At 41.9% G+C, this 21,508-nt stretch overlaps 1 protein-coding gene across 1 annotated transcript in view; it reads left to right on the forward strand.

Moving 5' to 3' along the window:
• wdr43 (WD repeat domain 43) overlaps nt 1-21,184 on the forward strand; it is a 36,275-nt gene extending 15,091 nt beyond the window's left edge. Inside the window, exons 11-17 of the mRNA XM_021585701.2 lie at nt 251-388; nt 2,241-2,359; nt 2,654-2,717; nt 3,137-3,250; nt 9,925-9,988; nt 19,356-19,414; nt 20,152-21,184. Of these exons, the coding sequence (XP_021441376.1) occupies nt 251-388; nt 2,241-2,359; nt 2,654-2,717; nt 3,137-3,250; nt 9,925-9,988; nt 19,356-19,414; nt 20,152-20,265 (672 nt within the window). The 3' untranslated portion in view covers nt 20,266-21,184. The remainder of the gene's footprint in view (nt 1-250; nt 389-2,240; nt 2,360-2,653; nt 2,718-3,136; nt 3,251-9,924; nt 9,989-19,355; nt 19,415-20,151) is intronic.
• The last annotated feature ends 324 nt before the right edge of the window (nt 21,185-21,508 follow it).

The following is a 21,508-nucleotide window of genomic DNA, read 5'->3' on the forward strand; positions in this document are numbered from 1 at the left end:
CCAGTTTCTTTCATCATGCATGGTAGAAGTTACTCTCTCAGTAGTAAATGCAATTGGACACCATGCTAAAGTTTCTGTCCACTCGCTTAAGGTTGAGCGCCGTCCTGTGCCTTACCCAGTCAATGGAGTGAATACATTGTAGCACAGCAAAAACAATACTGTATTTCTCTTCCCTCATCTGTCAGCTGCCAAGTTGCAACCCTCATTTAACTACGTTAACTCCACTGCTACTCATCCTTTTCTTCTTCAGATGTCTATAGAGGAGCGACTGGGCAAGATTGAGATGTCATCTGAAAAGGGTGTCAAGGGGGCCCCTTCTCTGCAGACCGACAACTTTGCGGTGCTGCTGGTGCAGGGCCTGGAGAGCAAGGACGCCAACATCCTCAATGTGAGTGTACCCTTTTTTTTGTATACAGTTCAAGTCGAAGTTTACATACCTTAGCCAATTACATTTAAACTCAGTTTTTCACAGTTCCTGACATTTAATCTTAGTCTTAGGTCAGTTAGGATCACCACTTTATTTTACTGATGTGAAATGTCAGAATAATAGTGATTTATTTCGGCTTATGTCTTTCATCACATTCCCAGTGGGTCAGAAGTTTACATACACTCAATTAGTATTTGGTAGCATTGGGTCAAATGGGGTTTTGGGTAGCCTTCCACAAGCTTCCCACAATACGTTGGGTGAATTTTGGCCCATTCCTCCTGACAGCTGGTGTAACTGAGTCAGGAGCCTTCTTGCTCACATGCTTTTTCAGTTCATCCCACAAATTTTCTGTAGGTTGAGGTCAGGGCTTGTTGATGCCCACTTCAATACCTTGACTTTGTTGTCCTTAAGCCATTTTGACACATCTTTGGAAGTATGATTGGGGTCATTGGAAGTCTAATTGGCATAATACTAAAATCCCATACAAATCTGTCAGCTAGTGATCTGAGTTTGTAGCTTCCGAACAGAAACACACACTTGGTATTCTCTCAACCAGCTTCACCTGGAATGTTTTCCAACAGTTTTGAAGCAGTTCTCACATGCTGAGTACTTGTTAGCTGCTTTTCCTTCACTCTGGGGTCCATCACATCCCAAACCATCTCAGTTGTGTTGACGTTGGGTGATTGTGGAGGCCATGGCCAAGCTTTTCTTGACATAATAAGGGCTATTCGGTAAACGACCAAGTCCAATCTTCTGTATACCACCCCTACCTTGTCACAACACAACTGATTGGCTCAAATGCATTAAGAAGTAAAATTCCACAAATTAACTTTAAGGCACACCTGTAAATTAAAATGCAATCCAGGTGACTCCCTCATGATGCTGGTTGAGAGAATGCCAACTGTGCAAAGCTGTCAAGGCAAAGGGTGTCTACTATGAAGAATCTCAAATATAACATTTATTTTTATTTAACCTATTTTTTTGGTTACTACATGATTCCGTATGAGTTCATAGTTTTGATGTCTTCACGATTATTCTACAATGTAACATAGTAAAATGAAAGAACCCTTGAATGAGTGTTTTAAGCTTTTGGCCTTTACTCTACATGTTGGTGGTTCTGCTCAATCAATCAAATGTATTTATAAAGCTTTTCTTACATCAGTTGATGTCACAAAGTGCTGTACAGAAACCCAGCCTAAAACCACAAACGGCAAGCAATGCAGGCGTAGAAGCACGGTGGCTAGGAAAAACTCCTCGAGAAATTATTTAGAGGGCATACTTAAATTCACACCGGATAAGACAGGAGAAATACTCCAGATACAGACTGACCCTAGCACCCCGACGCCCAAATTAACGCAGCATGAAGACGAAGCTGAGGTCGGAGGGGTTGGGTATTAGACACCCTCTAGGACTCCCACAAGACTGGTATGAAGGCCCCCCTGTACCAGTCAAACATTAATGGGAGTAGATGGACACTGTTTACTGACCAAAATAAGTGGTTAAATACATGTCCAATTCCAAGGTGTCCTGACTTATCTCTCAGATATTGGCTAAATTGAGGGGGTGGGGCGCTGTCTGTTAAATGCTTTTGGCAGTAAGGCCAAATACATACACATTTGAAAAAATATATGTATGTTTTAAAATTCATTATCAAGTAACATGATCCTTTGTTTGACTGTAAAACAATTCCTTAAATCTTAATAGTTTACTGGACAGTAAGATCCAAGACATCTCTGCCTCCTTATTGTAGTTGACATCAATTTAGAATTTAGTCTTTGTCTCTTCTGTCATTGGTCTCTCCTCCGCCCCACAGAAAGTGTTTCAGACCCGGAAGGACATGTTGATAAAGAAAACAGTTGCGCGGGTACCCCTCCCTGCCGTCTTGCCATTGGTGGAGGAGATCACCAAGAGAATGCAAGGGCATCCATACACGTAAGTGAACACCGTCGAATCTGTTATCAGATATGGTCAGATCTCAATATCGGCATTCGCATGATGAATTTTAATATTTCTCTACATTGATGCTAAAATTAAGAGTATCAATTTTGTTTTTTGTCAGGAATCTGTAATATCCATTTTGTTCACTATCTTTAGCTTTACATCAATCAATATTACGTTTTGAGCCGTTTTAGTCAAATCAATTGGTGTCATTTCTAAATCCCCAGATCTTGTTGCCTAAAGTGAACCTATCTGCACCCTTAACGCCTCTTCCCCTTTGTACTACAGGGCAGTGCTGATGGTGCGATGGCTCAAGGCTGTTCTCATGCAGCACACCTCCTACTTAGCCTCTGTGAGTTTATCTATGGGTGTCTTCGTGTAGCGCCTTAAAGCTTCAGGTCTAAAACATGGCTTGACCAGCAGAATGAATAGCAGCAATACAGTTACACTCTGCAGGTAGCCTAGTGGTTACAGCGTTGGGCCAGTAACAAAGGTTGCTGGATCAAATACCTGAGCCGACAATGTACAATCTGTCTTTCTGCCCTTGAGCAAGGCAGTTAACCCACTGTTCCCCGGTAGATCCCAGTAGCCCTCAAATCATATGGTAGTTCAGTCTTGCGTTTTAAGCTTTGAATTCCATGCTCTTGAGAAATTAGTTAAACTCAGTGTTATTGACAGACTGACCGGGCCAACATTTAATCTTAATTTAAACAAATCCAAGGAATAATGCCATCATGCATACTAATTTATGTGTTCAATCCTCTGTACCAGTTGCCAGACCTGGTGTTTCAGCTGGGAGTATTGTACCACATGATTGAGAGTAGAGTCAAGATGTTCCACAAGCTGACCAAGCTGCACGGCAAGCTCTATCTGCTCATGACACAGGTACGTCTCAGCAGTTGTAGCAAAATAGTTAATCTTTCACAAATGTATTATTTGATTGCCAGTGCCATTCCCATTACTCTACACACAGATGGGTCCCGAAACTAGGCCCACTTATTCAAGGGCTGTGATTGATTGACCAGTTCATTCAGGTGTGTTAATGCTGGAATAACCCAAATAAGTATAACTGTTTGGGGGTACTCGAGTAGAGGTTTGGTAAAACTGTTTGAGATGGATGATTAGACAGTGAAGCCACTACTACCTTGTATCAAAAGCGACTGACCCTTTGATGGCCAGGTCATTGATAGTGCAGCAACAGTGAAGAGAGCTTTTCCCTGTTTGATGTGCCCTTTGTCCCTACCAAACCCTGGTTCTCAGGAAATCTCAAGTGTTATTACATACAGCCGGGAAGAGCTATTGGATATAAAAGCGATTACAACTTACCAACATTACGACCAGGAATATGTCTTTCCCGAAGGAAATCCTTTATTCGGACCTCCACCTTGGACATGGGATCTTATCCCTGTGGCCTACTGCAGGAGAGGCAGACTAGCGGCCTACTGGTCAGACTCAGACCCCCTACTCCCGAGCATATTACTCGCCAAGGGCCAAACTCTAGATAACAAGGTGGATGAAATTAGGGCAAGAGTTGCCTTCTAGAGAGACATCAGAGATAGTAACATTGTTTCACGGAAACATGGCTCACTCGGGATATGTTAGAGCTGGTACAGCCACCGGGTTTCTTCATGCATCGCGCCGACAGAAACAATCATCTCTGGTAAGATGGGCGGGGTGCATACTTTGATTAACGACTCATGGTGTATCCACAACAACATACGGGAACTCAAGTCCTTTTGTTCCCCTGACCTAGAATTCATCACAATCAAATGCTGACCGTATTATCTACCAAGAGATTTTATTATCTACCCCCCCCCCCCCCCCAAAAAAAAGCAGATACCTCGTTGGCCCTGAAAGAACTTCACTGGACTGTATGTAAACTGGAAACCGTATCCTGAGACTGCATTTATTGTAGCTGGGGATTTTAACAAAGCTAACCTGAGAACGAGACATGCTGATAGAATTTAGGATATCGAATGCACGACACGGGCTGCTAGCATTCTGGATCATTGCTACTAGAACTTCTGCGATACATACAAAGCCCTCCCCCCGCCCTTCCTTCAGCTAATCTGACCATGACTCTATTTTGTTGCTCTCAGGCTTTAACCAGACTTAAAATAGGAAACACCTGTGCTCAGGTCTGTCCAACACTGGTCTGACCAATCGTATTACATGCTTCGGGATTGCTTCGATCACGTGGACTGGAATGTGTTCCGGATAGCCTGAGACAACATTGACGCATACGCTGACTCGGTGAGTGGGTTTATTAGCAAGTGCATCGGAGATGTCGTTCCTTCTGTGACCATTAAAATCTTCCCTAACCAGAAACTGTGGAATGATGGCCACATGTGAAAGTGCGAACCACTGCTTTTAATCATGGCAAGATGACTGGAAACATGACTGAATACAGTGTAGCTATCCTCTCCAAGGCAATTGGACAAGCAAAGCGTCAGTGTAGAGACAAAGTGGAGTCGCAATTCAACTGCTCAAACACGAGATGTATTAGGCAGGGTCTACAATCAATCATGGATTACAAAAAGAAAACCAGCCCCGTCGCCGACATCGTCTTGCTCCCAGACATATTAAACAACTTCTTTGCTCGCTTTGAGGACAATAGTGCCACTGACACAGCCCACTACCAAAGCCTGTGGGCTCTCCTACGTGGCCGACGTGAATAAAACATTTAAACTTGTTAACCCTCGCAAGGCTGCCATCCCAGACGCGTTCCTCAGCGCACGTGCAGACCAGCTGGCTGATGTGTTTATGGACATACTCAATCAATCCCTATCCCATTCTGTTGTCCCTCCATGCTTTAAGGTGGCCACCATTGTTCCTGTTACCAAGAAAGCTAAGGTAACTGAACTGACTATAACCCCATTGCACACCTGTCATCATGAAGTGCTTTGAGAGACTTGTCAAGGAGCAATCATCTCCACCCTACCTGATACCCTAGACTCCAATTTGCTTATCGCCCCAATAAGTTAACAGATTATAAAATCGCCATCACACTGAACTCTGCCCTATCCCATCTGAACAAGAGGAATACCTATGTAAAAATGCTGTTCTTTGACTACAGCTCAGCATTTAACACCATAGTACCGTCAAATCTTCATTAAGCTTGAGACCCTGGGTCTCGAACCCGCCCTGTGCAACTGGGTCCTGGACCTTCTGACGGGCAGCCCCCAGGTGGTGGAGGTAGGAAACAACATCTCCACCCTGCTGATCCTCAACACTGGGGCCCCACAAGGGTGCGTTCTCAGCCCTCTCCTGTACTCACTCTTCACCCATGACTGCGTGGCCATGCACACTTCCAACTCAAATCAAGTTTGTAGACACCACAGTGGTAGGCTTGATTACCAACAATGACAAGACGGTCTACAGGGAGGAGGTGAGGGCCCTCGGAGTGTGGTGTCAGGAAAATAACCTCACTCGACGTCAACAAATGAGATTATTGTGGATTTCAGGAACCAGCAGAGGGAGCACCCCCCCCCCCCCCCCCCCTATCCACCTCGACGTGACAGCAGTGGAGAAGTGGGAGAAGTTAAGTTCCTCGGCCTTCACATCATGGACAACCTGAAATGGCCCACCCACACAGACAGCGTGGTGAAGGCGCACCAGCACCTCTTCAACCTCGGGAGGTTGAAGAAATTTGGCTTGTCACCAGAAACACTTACCAACTTATACAGATGCACAATCAAGAGCATCCTGTCGGGCTGTATCACCGCCTGGTACGGCAACTGCACCGCCCTCAACCGCAAGGCTCTCCAGAGGTTGGTGCGGTCTGCAAAATGTATCACCGGGGGCAAACTACCTGCCCTCCAGGACACCTTCAGCACCCAATGTCAAAGGAAGACCAAAAGAATCAAGGACAACAACCACCCGGGCCACTGCCTGTTCATCCAGAAGGCGTGGTCAGTACAGGTGCATCAAAGCTGTGATCGAGAGACTGAAAAACAGCTTTTAGGCCATGAGACTGTTAAACAGCCATCACTAACAGACTTGAATCTCTGGCCACTTAAATAAAGGGATTACTTTAAATAACGCCACTTTAATAATGTTTACATATCCTACAGTTCTCATCTCATATGTATATACTGCTCTGTACCATCTACTTGCCTATGCCGCACGGCCATCGCTCATCCATATTTATATGCACATTCTTATTCATCCCTTACATTTCTGTGTATTAGGTAGTGGTTGTGAATTTGTTAGATTACTTGTTAGATATTACTTCATGGTCTGAACTAGAAGTGCAAGCATTTCGCTACACTCGCATTAATCAGCCTGTCTCAGATTTTGAAACTATGTTTTACAGCGAAAGCAATACAAGCGTCTACGTTTATCGATAGCATAAGATTATGTACACTTAGCATCAGGAAGCTTGGTCACAAATCAGAAAAGCAATCAAATTAACAGTTTACCTTTGATGTTTTCACTCACGAGACTCCCAGTTAGACAGCAAATGTTCCGTTTGTTCCATAAAGGTATTTTTTATGTCCAAATACCTCCGTTAGTTTGGTGCATTATGCCCAGGAATCCACCGGAAATAGCGGTCACGACAACGCAGACAAATTCCAAATTAAATCCATAATGTCGACAAACATGGCAAACGTTTTTTATAATCAATCCTCAAGGTGTTTCTCAAATATCTATTCGATAATATATCAACCGGGACAGTTGGCTTTTCACTAGGACCGGGAGGAACAATGGCTGCTTCTCTCTTTTGCGCAAAAATCACTCAAGAGCCCCCACCTGACCACTTATGTAATGTGGTTGTTCACGCTCATTCTTCAAAATAAAGGCCTGAAACTGTCTAAAGTCTGTAGACACCTTAGGGAAGCCATAGAAAAAAGAATCCGGTTGATATCCCTTTCAATGGTCAATAGGGATGAATTGGAACACAGAGCTTTCAAAATAAGTCACTTCCTGATTGGATTTTTCTCAGGCTTTCGCCTGCAATATCAGTTCTGTTATACTCAGACAATATTTTTTACAGTTTTGGAAACTTTTGTTTTCTATCCTAAGCTGTCAATTATATGGATATTCTAGCATCTGGTCCTTAGAAATGGGCCGTTTACTTTTGGAATGTTATTTTTCCAAAAATAAATAGAGCCCCCTAGCTTCAAGAGGTTGAAGCTAGGTGGCACTATTTTCATATTGTCTGTGTATAACAGAACTGATATTGCAGGCGAAAGCCTATTAAAAATCCAATCAGGAAGTGACTCTTATTATGAAACCATTGTGTTCCTATGCACCCCTCTTGGCCATTGAAAGGGATATCAACCAGATTCCTATTTCTACGTATTCCCTAAGGTGTCTACAGCATTTTGACATAGTTTCACGCCTGCGTAAACGACTACATTGCGTAAGTGGCCAGCTGAGGGCTCTCGAGTCATTCTTGCGTAAAAGACAGGTAGTCATTTTTCCTCTCGCTCCTACTGAAAAGCCAATTGTTCCGGTTGATATATTATCGAATAGATATTTGAAAAACACCTTGAGGATTGATTATAGGAAACTTTGCCATGTTTGTCGATTATTATGGATATAATTTTGATTTTTTTTTGCCGTTGTGACCGCTATTTCCGGTGGATTTCTCAACATCACGTGATCAACAAACTGAGGTATTTTGGGTATAAAAAATCTTTATTGAACAAAAGAAACATTTGCTGTCTAACTTGGAGTCTCGTGAGTGAAAACATCCGAAGCTCATCAAAGGTAAATTATTAATTTGATTGTTTTTCTGATTTTCGTGACCAAGCTTCCTGCTGCTAGCTGGACATAATGCTAGGCTATCGATAAACTTACACATGCTTGTCTTGCTTTGGCCCTAACGCATAATTTCAAAATCTGAGATGACAGGGTGATTAACAAAAGGCTAAGCTGTCTTTCACTATATTTCACTTGTGATTTCATGGATCTAATTATTTTCTAGTAATATTTTTGACCGTTGCGCTATGCTAATTAGTGTAGTTGATGACAATTCTCCCAGATCCAGAATGGGTAGTTCCAAGTGGTTGTTTAACACCTGCTACAGTTGACAGTGCTTGTCAGAGAGGAAAAAAAACACGCTGAGGTGTAAGGAAATGCATGTAAAGCTCAGACAGGATTGTGGAAGGGTACCAAAAAATGTATGCAGCTTTCAAGGTCCCCAAGAACAGTGGTCTCATAATTTTTAAATGGAAGTTTGAAGCCACCAAGACTCTAGCTAGAACGGGTGAATGGACAAGGTCAGTTAGGTGACCAAGAACCCGATGGTCACTCTTACAAAGCTCAAGAGTTCCTCTGGAGATTGGAGAATGTTCCAGAAGGACGACCATCTTTGTAGCACTCCTACATTCAGTCCTTTATGGTAGTGGCCAGACTGAAGCCACTCCTCGGTAAAAAAAAAGCACATGACAGCCTGCTCTGAGTTTGCCGGAAGGCACCTAAAGTACTCTGACCGCGAGAAACAAGATTCTTTGGTCTGATGAAACCCAGATTGAACTCGCTGGAATGCCAAGCGTCACGTCTGAAGGAAACCTGGCACCATCCCGATGGTGAAGCGTGGTGGTTCATCTTCCAACAGGACAACGACCCTAAGCACACACTTCTGAGAAGTCTGTGTCCTGGACTTGGGCCCGATCGAACATCTAGGTAGACCTGAAAATAGCTGTGCAGCAACGCTCCCCATCCAGCCTGACAGAGCTTTGAGGGTCTGCAGAGAAGAATGAGAGAAACTCTCCCAAATACAGGTGTGCCGAGTTTGTGGTGTCATACCCAAGAAGATGCAAGGCTGTAGTCACTGCCAATGGCGCTTCAACAAAGTACTGAGTAAAGGGTCTGAGTACTTATGTAAATATTTCAGTTACTACAGCTAACATTTCTGAACCTGTTTTTAGCTTTGTTATGGGGTATTGTGTGTGAATTGAGGTGGGGGAATTTTTTTTTAACCAATTTTATAACATGGCAGTAATGTAACAATGTGTAGAAAGTCAAGGGGTCTGAATGCACTGTTTGGACATTGTTGTGGGGACTTGCTTCCATTAAGCCATAAGCATTAGTGAGGTGGTGCACTGATGTGGGGAGACTAGGCTTGGTTTGCAGTTGGCGTTCCAATTTCTACAAAAGCTGTTCGAATGGGGTTGAGGTCATGGCAAATGGCACACCGATCTCGTCGACGTACGTATGTATATATGTATCTTGCTTTGTGCATGAGGGCGTTGTCATGCTGAAACCTAAAAGGGCCTTCCCCAAACTGTTGCTACAAAGTTGGAAGCACAATTGTCTAGAATATCATTGTATTCTGTAGTTTTCCTGGCTTGTGTGTGGCTGCTCAGCCATGAAACCCATTTCATGAAGCTCCCGAAGAACCGTTCTTGTACATATGTTGCTTTGAGGTAGTTTGTTACTAAGTAGTGATTGTTGCAACCAAGGACAGATTTTTACGCGCATCGGTACTCGTTGGTCCCGTTCTGGTGAGCTTGTATGGCCTACCAGTTTGTGGCTGAGCCGCTGTTGCTGCTAGGTGTTTCCCCACTTGTGTCAACCGCTGCCTTTAAATAATTTCTTCCCTCCACCAGGTGGTGACAAGCGGCAACGAAGTCAAAGACGTGGACCACACGGCCAAGCTTGTCTATGAAGAGGGTAATGGCCACACTGCCCACTTTGTTTCTTTTTTTAAATTCATTTTCTCTTCACACATTCATTATCACACTGCATTTCAGCTCTCTTAAAATCGGACATGTTGGCTGGATTCACAATGAGTGTAGCTTTAATTGAGTATCTTAAATGTGGGATTTAATGAAAGTTTGAATTTAATTTTTTTTTTTTAATTTGCCGCGCTTCATTTTCCCTGTTTTTGTTTTTGCCCAAGTGGGACGCAACCTTCCCCTAGCCTCGAGGTTAAATGCTTTTCGGTGAAAGCATAAGAAGCTATTATTTGATCACAGCACAGTAGTAAACAAAAGGTAGCATATTTCAACCCTGCAGGCGCTACACAACGCAGAAATAAAATATAAAACATACCTTATATTTGACGAGCTTCTTTTGTTGGCACTTCAATATGTCCCATAAACATCACAATTGGTCCTTTTGCTCGATTAATTCCGTCCATATATATCCAAAATGTCCATTTATTTGGTGTTTGATCCAGAAAAAAAACTCTTCCAATTTGAGCAAAGTCACTACAAAACATCTCAAAAGTTCACTGTAAACTTTGCTAAAACATTTCTAAATACTTTTGTAATACAACTTTAGATATTTTTAAACGTTAATAATCGATCAAATTGAAGACTGGTCTGTCAGTTTCCTCTCGTCCTCTATTGAAAACAAATGCTACTTTTCAAGTCTTGGCCAACTCTCAACAGCGTTACCCTTTTCCAGTATGGCTGTACTTAATTGCAACAACACTTGACCCGGTCTCTAATTATAGCGCTGTATAAAATGGTTTATTGAACTGCATGGGAAGTATATTCATGACTTAACTTGATTTAAGTCGACTAACTCTGCAATAATCTGTCTTCTTGGTAAGGGAAGACCCCCATGAAATGGAGAGAAATTAATGGCAACTTATTTCCATTGGGCGAACCAATCGCAAATACCACTCAAATGGACGGCAGTTCATCAAAACCATACTGCAACCAGAACATTGTAAACGCCAAGTGTAATAAACCCAAAATCCCATAGGGGGTGAGCGTGCTTCTGTAGATTATAGTATGGGAAATGGTCTCAAAGTCAAGTCCCAAGGGTGAAATTGTCTATACATATGTTGTAACATGGACATTGGACATTTGTCTTTTATTGATTTTGTCCATAAGGCTCATGTTTTTTCCATTTGCCATATGATCATAGGAAGTCGGCTTCCAAACCAAAAAGTCAGTGAACATTTCCAACTGGCGCATATACTGACCAAATCATATATCACTATCTTAAGCCCTCAATCAACCTAGGTCTATTTCATGTTTGATCATAAGAAGTAAGAATTTCTCGATGTTGATTCACCATGTCCAATTTATATTTGGTTGTCCTTATGGATATGCAATGGACACAGTCAACTTGCAGAAGAGCATGTTCACACTGACAATATAGCATATGTGTACTGGACACTGACCAATCACTGTGATTCCAGCCTGTCCATTTGGTGATGGAAAATCCCTCATTAAATACATTGGAAATGTGCAATGTCATCCAATGGGTATTTACCAACACAAATTGGACATGCTCTGATATACTGCAGAAATGACCAATTGACTAGCTCGTTGAACTCGGGAAGGCCGAGCAGTTATAGTGGGTCCTCTCCATCGCTCGTTGGTGTTGATTTCAGCCTGTCCATTTGGCCATGGTAAATCCCCCATTTTAAATACATTGGAAATGGACACTGTATATTGAAAATGGGCAATGTCAATATATTATACAGCCAGCGTCCATCAGTCAATAAGATATCATTCTGACACCAAACTGATACATACTGACATCAAACCTACTTGGTCCAAGTCTTTTAGAAGCCAAGTATCACATTTCAGAGCGGGCCTAAAATTCACAGCGCCTTCTGTTTAAACCATAATAATGTAAAAACGCGTTACATTCTAGCTGCGGGTCCAGTTCTGACATGTGCAGGCCTAGCTTAGGTGGACCTGTATCCTGAGTTTCGGCTCGATCGCTCATTCGGAGCAGTGACCTTAATTAGTGCTGAAAATTCACCTTTTCCGGGCATTGCTAAGGGGTCCCTTAATGAGCTATCAGACAAACTTTAGGGTCTCTCTATGGGCCGAGGTGATTTTCAATGCACCTAGTCTTGTGACTCTGGGACTTTTGAAAGTGTTGTCATTTTTGCGATTTTCAAAATGAATTCAAGTCATTGCAAATGGATGAGGCTGGCTGTTGGCCTGAACCTTCTAGAGCCACAACTCAACGTGCACTACCGACTTAACCGACTTGCCAAGTTAAATTAAAAGTAAATTATATTGCTTAAATTGACAGAGTGAGAAGGAAGCCTAAACAGAATACACATATTCCAAAACATGCATCCTGTGCATCAAGAAGTTAAGAACAAAATGTTAATTACAATGACGGCCAAAGGGCCTCCTACGGTGGCTGGGATTAAAATGTAAATATTGGATGTAACGCACCACGATGAGACAACACTACATAAAGAGATCCAAGACGACACCATAGCAAGGCAGCAACACATGACAACACAGCATGGTAGCAGCACAAAACATGGTACAAACATTATTGGGCACAGACAACAGCACAAAGGGCAAGAAGGTAGTAGACATGTTGATCCATCTTCAGTTCTATCACAGCCATTACTGTTTTAAAGTCCAATTTGGCCTCATGGTAAAATTCCTTAGTGCTTTCCTTCCTCTCCGGCAACTGAGTTAGGAAAGATGCCTGTATCTTTGTAGTGACTTGGTTTATTGACCCACCATCCAAGTGGAATTAGTAACTTAACCATGCTCAAAGGGTTATTCAGTGTCTGATTTTTATTTTTTTGCCCATCTACCAATAGGTGCCCTTCGCAAGGCATTGGAAAACCTCCCTGGATTTTGTGGTTGTAGTGAAATTGTGTGAAATTCCCTGCTTCACTAAGGGATCTTAGAGATCATTTTGTGAGGTACAGAGATGAGGTAGTCATTCAAATCATGTTAAATACTATTGCACACAGTGAGTCCATGCAACTTGTGATTTGTTACGATAACACTTACTCATGAATTTATTTAGGCTTGCCATAACGAAGGGGTTGATTGACTTTGTATTTCATTTGTAATGTGTTAACATAATTCCCCTTTCACATTATGGTGTATTGTGAGAGCCAGTGACAATCTAAATGTAATCCATTTTAAATTGTCGAACAAGTGATAGTGTCAATACTTCCTGAAGGCCTTGTATTAATACATTACTAGCTCAAACTTAATCTGCGCAAATGTTAATTAGTGGGTGATGGTTTACAAATTCAGCACCAAAGTGGGGTAGACAAACTGCTACATTGCCCCCTCTAATGTGGTGGTAGATCCCTAGTCTCCTTATAGCTTAGCTCCAGTGCCTTTACACCATAGACATGCAATACACACACCTGACAGATCGAGCTCATGCACTCCTTCAGCAGCAGATTGTAATTTCCAATGCATGTGTTTCTACAGATGTGTATTGAAACGTCTTGTAAAGGGAAAGCGGATGCACATCCCTAATGGCATAGTTTGTGTAGGGAAATAATTGGTACGGTTTGTTGCTGCCGATTGGTGCTCAGGAGCTGGGCGCCTCTGAGATGGCTCACTGAGATGACTTCTCTTAACTGAGTGTCCCTCTTAGTGTGCCATAGGACATATTTATCTACCACCCTGCTATCAGATTAGGGGTAGGGACAATTTATGCTTTTTGTCTGAAAAAATAGGAGTGGCAATATCGTTCGCTATTATCCTCAGCAATTTTCCATCCTAGTTGTCAGATCCCGATGGCTTGTCATTGTCTATCAACAATCACTTTATGGGAATTAAATTAGTCCTTGTCTTTAATTTGGTCAGATATACTTATACTTAGATGTGTAGTGTCAGTGTTTGTTGCTGGCATGTCATGCGTCATTGCTAATATTGCCAAATACTTTAATGCGTGTTTCTTTGATCAGTCGGTTTTGTGATGAATGAGCCATCATTCAATGAATGATGGAGCGGAGTTTGCCTTTATTCCCTAAATGTCATTGTAGGTGCTCCAAAGCTCTTTACTATGTTTGTTTCAGTGTCGTTTTATTCAGTTTAGTCTCATGATTTTTCAATTTGCAATACATTTGCCAATTGGTTATGCATCCAGACTAATTTGCCATTCCTTTTGCCTCATCCCTCTCAACCATACCATTTTATTTGTTTAATTCTTCATCAGTCCACAGGGTATTGACAGTCATTTTCTTAATGGGCCCATGCTTATTGACTGGGTTAAGCCATTTCAGAAATGTGCAGCGTCTGTTTGCTCCCCTTCCCATGGACCAAGAAATATTATTTTCAACAATGTAGCAATGACTACATAACTTATTGTGTGACATCTTATACACTGTTAGGTCCAGCCTTTGGATCTTTGGTTTTCCTAGATATGACTACTATATTGTGATCACTACATCCAATGGATGTGGGTACTGCTTTCCAGAACATTTCTGCAGCATTAGTGAAGATGTGATTTAACACACGTTTTCATTCCTGTGCTGTTTGTAACTACCCTCGTAGGTTGCAGCCACTAGTTAGTTTGAAGCTTTATGAGTGGGAAGCTTGATGAAAGCCAGTCAGTATTTAAGTCAACCAGAACATGTCTATCACATTCATTTATCAAGAATTTCACGTTATTCGGATACTGACTGTTGGCACTTGGTGGTCTATAGTAGCGTTTCACAGAAGGGGCTTTATGTGCGGCAGATTAACCTGTAGCTGTGTTACTTCAACAGTACTTAACATAAAATCCTCTAAGCCTTCTAGGAATGTGGTTCTGAATATTAACCGCAACACCTCCACTCGTGTTTGTCTTCTGTAAATGTTATAACCTTGAATTGCTACCACTATCATCAAAGGTTTTGTATAATTGTGTTTCGGAGGTAGTCAGAAAATGAATGATCTGCTACTAGCACATGAATAATTTCATGAACCTTGTGTTAACGTGGTCTATTTTGAGCACTTCTGGGATGCTTGCTTGTGTTCATTGCTTTACTGGGAAGCTTAGCAGAAGTTGATATTCTCATGTTATTTATGTCAGTGTTGGGTGAGCAGCATAGTGGACTTCCTACTAGGGCACACCGCCTCAGTGCTAACAGCATAAATATGGTTCATAGGAGTGTGATTGCTGCGTGCAATAGCTGTAGGCTCAGCAGAGGCATTCAGGGGGTTGTTAAAGGGGCATAAATTAGGTTACTTACGTTGTCTCATATACATGTGCTAAAGCGTTATGGCGTCACAATGGTAGCGATTAGCTGAGCTGGACTTGGGTCATTGACAAAGTCATTGTCTCAAACACAGCCTTATAATGCACGAACGCCGTCCAGCCACCAGCGTAGAAAAGCAACTCTTTCACTCTGCGTTTTCCAAATTTCTTACATAGGCTGGCAACCTGCGTGATCAAGGAAGCCACAAGCTTATAATCATTGGCAGGCAAACAATTGCTGCATTGGGGCTCTTAAGTCCCAAAATAAAGTGTAGTAACAGCGGTGGAACTGTTCAGTTACTTCTCCAGACGGAGTGCTCCGTTGTAAAACATCTGGCTAACTTAGGTAACTTGATGGCTAGCAGTTCGGCTAGGTTAGCGGCTCTGTCAACCTGTCAGTTAAGCGGGATTCTGGGACGAGAAATGGAGGTCCTAGTGTTTAACAGCTAATCACGTCACGGAATCCATACAAAAAAAGTTTGGTATTTTGGTTATGTTTAAGTCATAGGTTGAGTTAGCCAAAAGGCACCTAAAGGACAGACAATATGAATGCCAAGCGTCACATCTGGAGGATACCTGGCATGATTGTGGCAGCAGCATGCTGTGGGGTTGTTTTTCAGCGGCAGGGACTGGGAGACTAGTCAGGATCGAGGGAAAGATGAACGGAGCAAAGTACAGATCCTTAATGAAAACCTGCTCCAGAGCGCTCAGGACCTCAGATTGGGGCGAAGGTTTACCTTCCAACAGGACCATGACCCTAAGCACACAGCCAAGACAACGCAGAAGTGGCTTTGGGACAAGCCCCTGAATGTCCTTCAATGGCCCAGCCATAGCCAGGACTTGAACCCGATTGAACATCTCTGGAAAGACTTGAAAATAGCTGCGCAGCCATGCTCCCCATCCAACCTGACAGAGCTTGAGAGGATCTGCAGAGAATGGGAAACTCCCCAAATACAGGTGTGCCAAGCTTGTGTCATACTCAAGATGACGCACGGCTGTAATCGCTGCCAAAGGTGCTTTAACCTCTAGTGACACCCCATCCCGTGAACGGGACCGTTGTCATCTGACACTAATTAGCTTAACGCAACGGACATAAATATTACTAGAAAATATTCCTATTCATGAAAATCACAAGTGAAATATTTTGAGACACAGCTTAGCCTTTTGTTAATCACCCTGTCATCTCAGATTTTCTAAATATGCTTTACAGCCAAAGCTAGACAAGCATTTGTGTAAGTTTATCGATAGCCTAGCATAGCATTTTGTCCAGCTTGCTGCAGGTAACTTGGTCACGGAAATCAGAAAAGCAATCAAATTAAATCGTTTACCTTTGAGCTTCGGATGTTTTCACTCACGAGACTCCCAGTTAGATAGCCAATGTTCCTTTCCCCAAATATTTTTGTAGGCGAAATGGCGGCGTTTGTTGTTCACGTTTGGCTGAGAAATCGTCCGGAAATTGCAGTCACAAACTGCTAAAAATATTCCATATTAGCTCCATAATATCGACAGAAACATGGCAAACGTTGTTTATAATCAATCCTCAAGGTGTTTGGGAACAGTTGGAAACTTTAGTGTTTTCTATCCTAAGCTGTCAATTATATGCATATTCTAGCATCTTGTCTTGACAAAATATTACTACGGGAACTTTTTTTTTCTCCAAAAATGAAAATACTGCCCCCTAGTCACAAGGTTAACAAAGTACTGAGTGAAGGGTCTGTATACTAATTTAAATGTGATATGTTAGTTTTATAAATTATACATTTGAAGAAATGTCTAAATCTGTTTTGCTTTGTCATTATGTGGTATTGTATGTAGATTAAATAGACAAACTATCTTAGAATAAGGCTGTAACGTAACTGCAGAGTGAAGTGGTCTGAATACGTTTAGAATGCACTGTAGGTGCAAGCGCTCCAATACTTTTGAGGTAACATTCTACAAGAGGAACAGGAGCTCAAGTAGTAGAACATTTGAGGTGCTGGTACATGTCAAGCGTTGCTGCTTATCCCATAGCAAATATCCTACAGCTGTTTGTCCCAAGCTCACTGGCTCGGAAAACTCCTGAGGTCCCCGGCTATTTTATACAATGTTGCAAGTTCGTTGCAGGCATGTCATGTTTAGCAAATGTGTTTTTATCAGGATATTTTCTACCTGCCCGCTGTGGTGTTTTTATTTGTTGGCTTTATGCAGGCTATTTTTTTACATGGCTGGCCGTGTCAATAGAAGGAACTTTTATTTATTTTCTTTTGGATAGAGTTGTGATGTAACCACATGACAATGATTTTGAGAAGAGGTTACTATAAATTAAATATAACTTTCACAAATGTGCATATGCGAACCATAACTGCCATGCAGATTGGTAAAAATTGTAAGGTAAAGTGACATTCCACATGAAAGGTAGCAGACTCCTCGTGTAGCTGCATCTTCAGGAGAGGCATGGCAGAATCTGCTAAAACCAGCAGGACCAGGAGGTGATTTACTCGGGTCAAGTTTACTTTATGCATTTTTTATTATTATTTTTTTTACATTTTCTGTTCATCTAGACCTCTGGTGCCCTCTTGAGGCATTTTATTCACCAAACCGTAAGCTTAAAGCATCAGACAAGCTCGACGCATGTAGTTGATTTTATTAAAACACATAGGTGTATGTGTGTGTATGTATGGAATAATATACCATTTTAAAAATGTATTGGTCAAAAGAACAGACTACGTTCGATCGACCAAGATTTTTAGTCGGGACAGCCGTAACGCAGATGCTGTATGGATGTTCCTGTCCTTTAACTTGTCACTTTATTTCTTTGAGGTCACATGTTCCTCCGATTTATCAAATTCTAAATCTGATCATGCAGAATTACTTTGAAGACGCCCTAAAGGATTACACCCTCACGGTGGCCCTTCTGTTTAAGTCTCCAGAGGGTTCGGTGTTTGCAGCTGCTCCTCTCCATTTGTAGTTATGTAGGAGTCAAAATAATAAATCCGTTCTGTATTCAAACACAATGCTCTGCTTAGCTGTCAAACAAACCCTGAACTTCGCCGCCACACACACCGTCCCCCCTCTGTATTTCTCTGTACCATGAATGAATAATACCATGAATAACTGTAAATACTGCTACTCTACACAATATAGCTGACTTACTGTATGCATTTGCTTTCGCTACAAATTACATCAAGTAATCAGTCAAGACCACCGTGTCATAGCTGCGTTTTTACATTTTTTTTTTTTAAGAATTCAAACGCAAATAAGGATGTTTCCCCAACAGCATTCGAGAAGGGATGTGTGCACTTTAACACAGGGCTTTGTTCAACAGTTTATTCTCCTCACGTAACTCTTATTTTCCCCTCTTTCAGTATGTGTTCTCGGTCTCTCTGGTGGTCTCCTCTTTCTCTTTTCTGACTAATCAATATACACTGACAAATTGAAATGCAACATGTAAAGTGTTGGTCCCATGTTTTATGAGCAATCAGTTTTCCATAGTTTATTTCATTTTGTGCACAAATTTGTTTACATCCTGTTAGTGAGCATTTCTCCTTTGCCAAGATAATCGGTCCACCTGACAGGTGTTACAAATCAAGAAGCTGATTAAACAGCATGAACGTTAATACAGGTGCACCTTGTGGTATTTTTCACCACACAATACCACAGATGTCTCAAGTTGAGGGCATGTGCAATTGTCATGCTGACTGCAAGAATGTCCAAAAGAGCTGTTGCCAGAAGTGATTGTTCATTTCGCTACCAACATTTTAGATTTGTCAGTACCTCCAACTGGACTCACCACAGCTTCTTTACCTGCATGATCATCTGAGATCGGGGGTATTTCTGTCTGTAATAAAGCCATTTTTGTTGGGGATAATCTCATTCTGATTGGTTAGGCCTGGCTGTCAAGTGGGTGGGCTTATGCCCACCCATGCATGGCTGCAACCCCTGCTCAGTCAGGAGATCCATAGATTAGAGCCTGTTTTTTATTTTTTATTATTACTGCTTTTCTTTTGAACTGTAACTCAGTAATGTCTTTGAAATTGATCACTTTTTTTTTTTTTTCATTATAAAAATCTGTAATGGTTCTGTAAAGTGTCTGGACTGTGGCTTTGACTGACCAGTTTTGTCTTCTCCACTTTAGAGTCCTCTGATGAAGACAATGCTTCAGGTGACGAAGGTCTTCCAGATGAGGATTCTGATGTAGGTGGTTAAGATGACACAAAGGGGCTGTGGGTGGGATGGAATACAGATGGTTTGTTAAATGCTTTATCAAGTAAATAAGAAGGGGTTTCCCAATCCCAAATGGGTGCATGTTTTTTTTACCCTAGCACTAGCTAGCTACTTGCTAGCTAGTATTAGTGGGACTTTTCTACAACAAAATGCACAGCAAATATTCACAAACGCTGCATCTTGTGTGAACATTTACAAACAAATTGATATAAATTGTACATAAAAATCACTTTGTACGTACAGTGCTTTGCAACCAACAACTTACCGCTGGTTTGGTGCTTGTTCACTGGGATGAGTCTAACTGAAACATCCTCCCTCGTAAGCAAGCTACGCAAACCAGCCAATAAGATGCCATGTTGAGTAGGTGAAGGCAAGACTAAACTAAAAACCAAAAACCAATTGTCTCAACAATAAAGTGGCAAGGGGAATCATCAATATAACCCTTACACTCGATTCAACTCTTTACCAAGCCTTTGATTAAGTTGGAAACAGTTGGTAAAAAACAATATAACGTGCACCCCTATGGGTCCATAGGACTAGTGCTGTGTTTGAGTGGAAAGGAATACAATACGGATTATACAATGAGGTGTCGTAAAGTGCACTTTTGCTCTTGAACCAACACATTCCCACTGACATTGCGTTTATTGGAAGGTTGACGTATGATGAGTGAAGCGTCTCACTGTATTGTGCGTTTCTGTTCTGTGCAGAACTGGGAGGAGGATGAGACTATGGAAGACAAGGCAGAGGAAGGCATGAGGATGGAATCAAAAGTGACTGCCGATTCCGACATAGAACCGGGGAACGAGAGCGAGGAGGAGTGACAAGCGAAGGAAACCAATTTAACAAAATAAACTACAAATGGACCTGAAAGATTTTATATGTACTTTCATTTATTTTTATCCTTTTGATTTTATCAGAACAAAATGGTTTTATAGAAAGAAATGGGCAGGCAGTGGTTGGTACATGGCGGTGAGTGGGGCTACCATCCTGCCACAACCAGGGACCTCCACTATGGAGGTGGTGTTAAATACCCACCCCACTACCAACCTGAAAGCCCCATATTTTGAAGCTGTACGAGGCTCAAGCGCCATGCTTCTCCCCCAATCGCCGCCTTTTCCACTTGATCTGTGGTTCTGGGTGTAAACCATGTGTATGTGACCATCGTCCGCACTGCTTGTTCCAGAGAAAAGGTGGGCTTGTTGCCAGACATGGGCTGCATATTTCCTGCATATGACTGGTCAAAAGTAGCTCGCTATGCACCCTTGTTCTAAGTATTTAACTATATAGGGTGCCATTTGGGATGTAACCATGACTAATGGGTTATGTCCCCACTCAATGTATATCAGTATGAACAGTAGTGTTTGAGTCCCCCTCTTTTTCCTGAGCTACCCACCCCTCCCCCAGGTTTCTTGGTATTAAATATTCTTCTGTAAAGTATCCAACTGAACCCTTGTTTTATTTTCTGAATCTGTTTTTGGTGTCCTTAACTCCTTTTGTGCAATGATTTTTTTTGGGGGGGTGGGGCTTGGCAGTCAGTGTCCACTGCCTTTTAATCATAGCTGGATTGGGGACTGGAGAAAAGATGTGAACTTGGCTCGATTTAGGTGTATAAATGGCTGGTTAAACTGTGGCTGTCTAAATGCAGGGAATGTGATCAAAGGGCACTTTTTTCTTTTTTTTTTAACAATGCTGTTTTGGATGCTAGTTTACTTGAATAAACTGACACTGACTGTTCCTTGATTTAGTTTAACATTCACACTGTCTGATTTCCCTCAAGTAAACTAGTATCCAAATCAAGAGCAGGTCGAAAACGGGATGGGGACTCTGGCCCCTTTCGAAAATACCTTCGGACAGAGCCAACCAGGCAGGATATTGTTCCTGGTCAATCATTGGCTCACTGGTGAAATTACCATTCAGACTATATTTTAATTAAATCATTCAACCTTTAATGCAATTGCAGACACAAGTTGACAAGAACTAGAAAAGGGTCCGAGTTTTATTATTCCTACAGTCATATCTTAGTGATGTCACTGCCTACATTACCTTCTACTCATGAAACCAAAA

This window comes from Oncorhynchus mykiss, chromosome 26 (assembly GCF_013265735.2).
Source record: "Oncorhynchus mykiss isolate Arlee chromosome 26, USDA_OmykA_1.1, whole genome shotgun sequence".
Classification (NCBI taxonomy): Eukaryota; Metazoa; Chordata; class Actinopteri; order Salmoniformes; family Salmonidae; genus Oncorhynchus; species Oncorhynchus mykiss.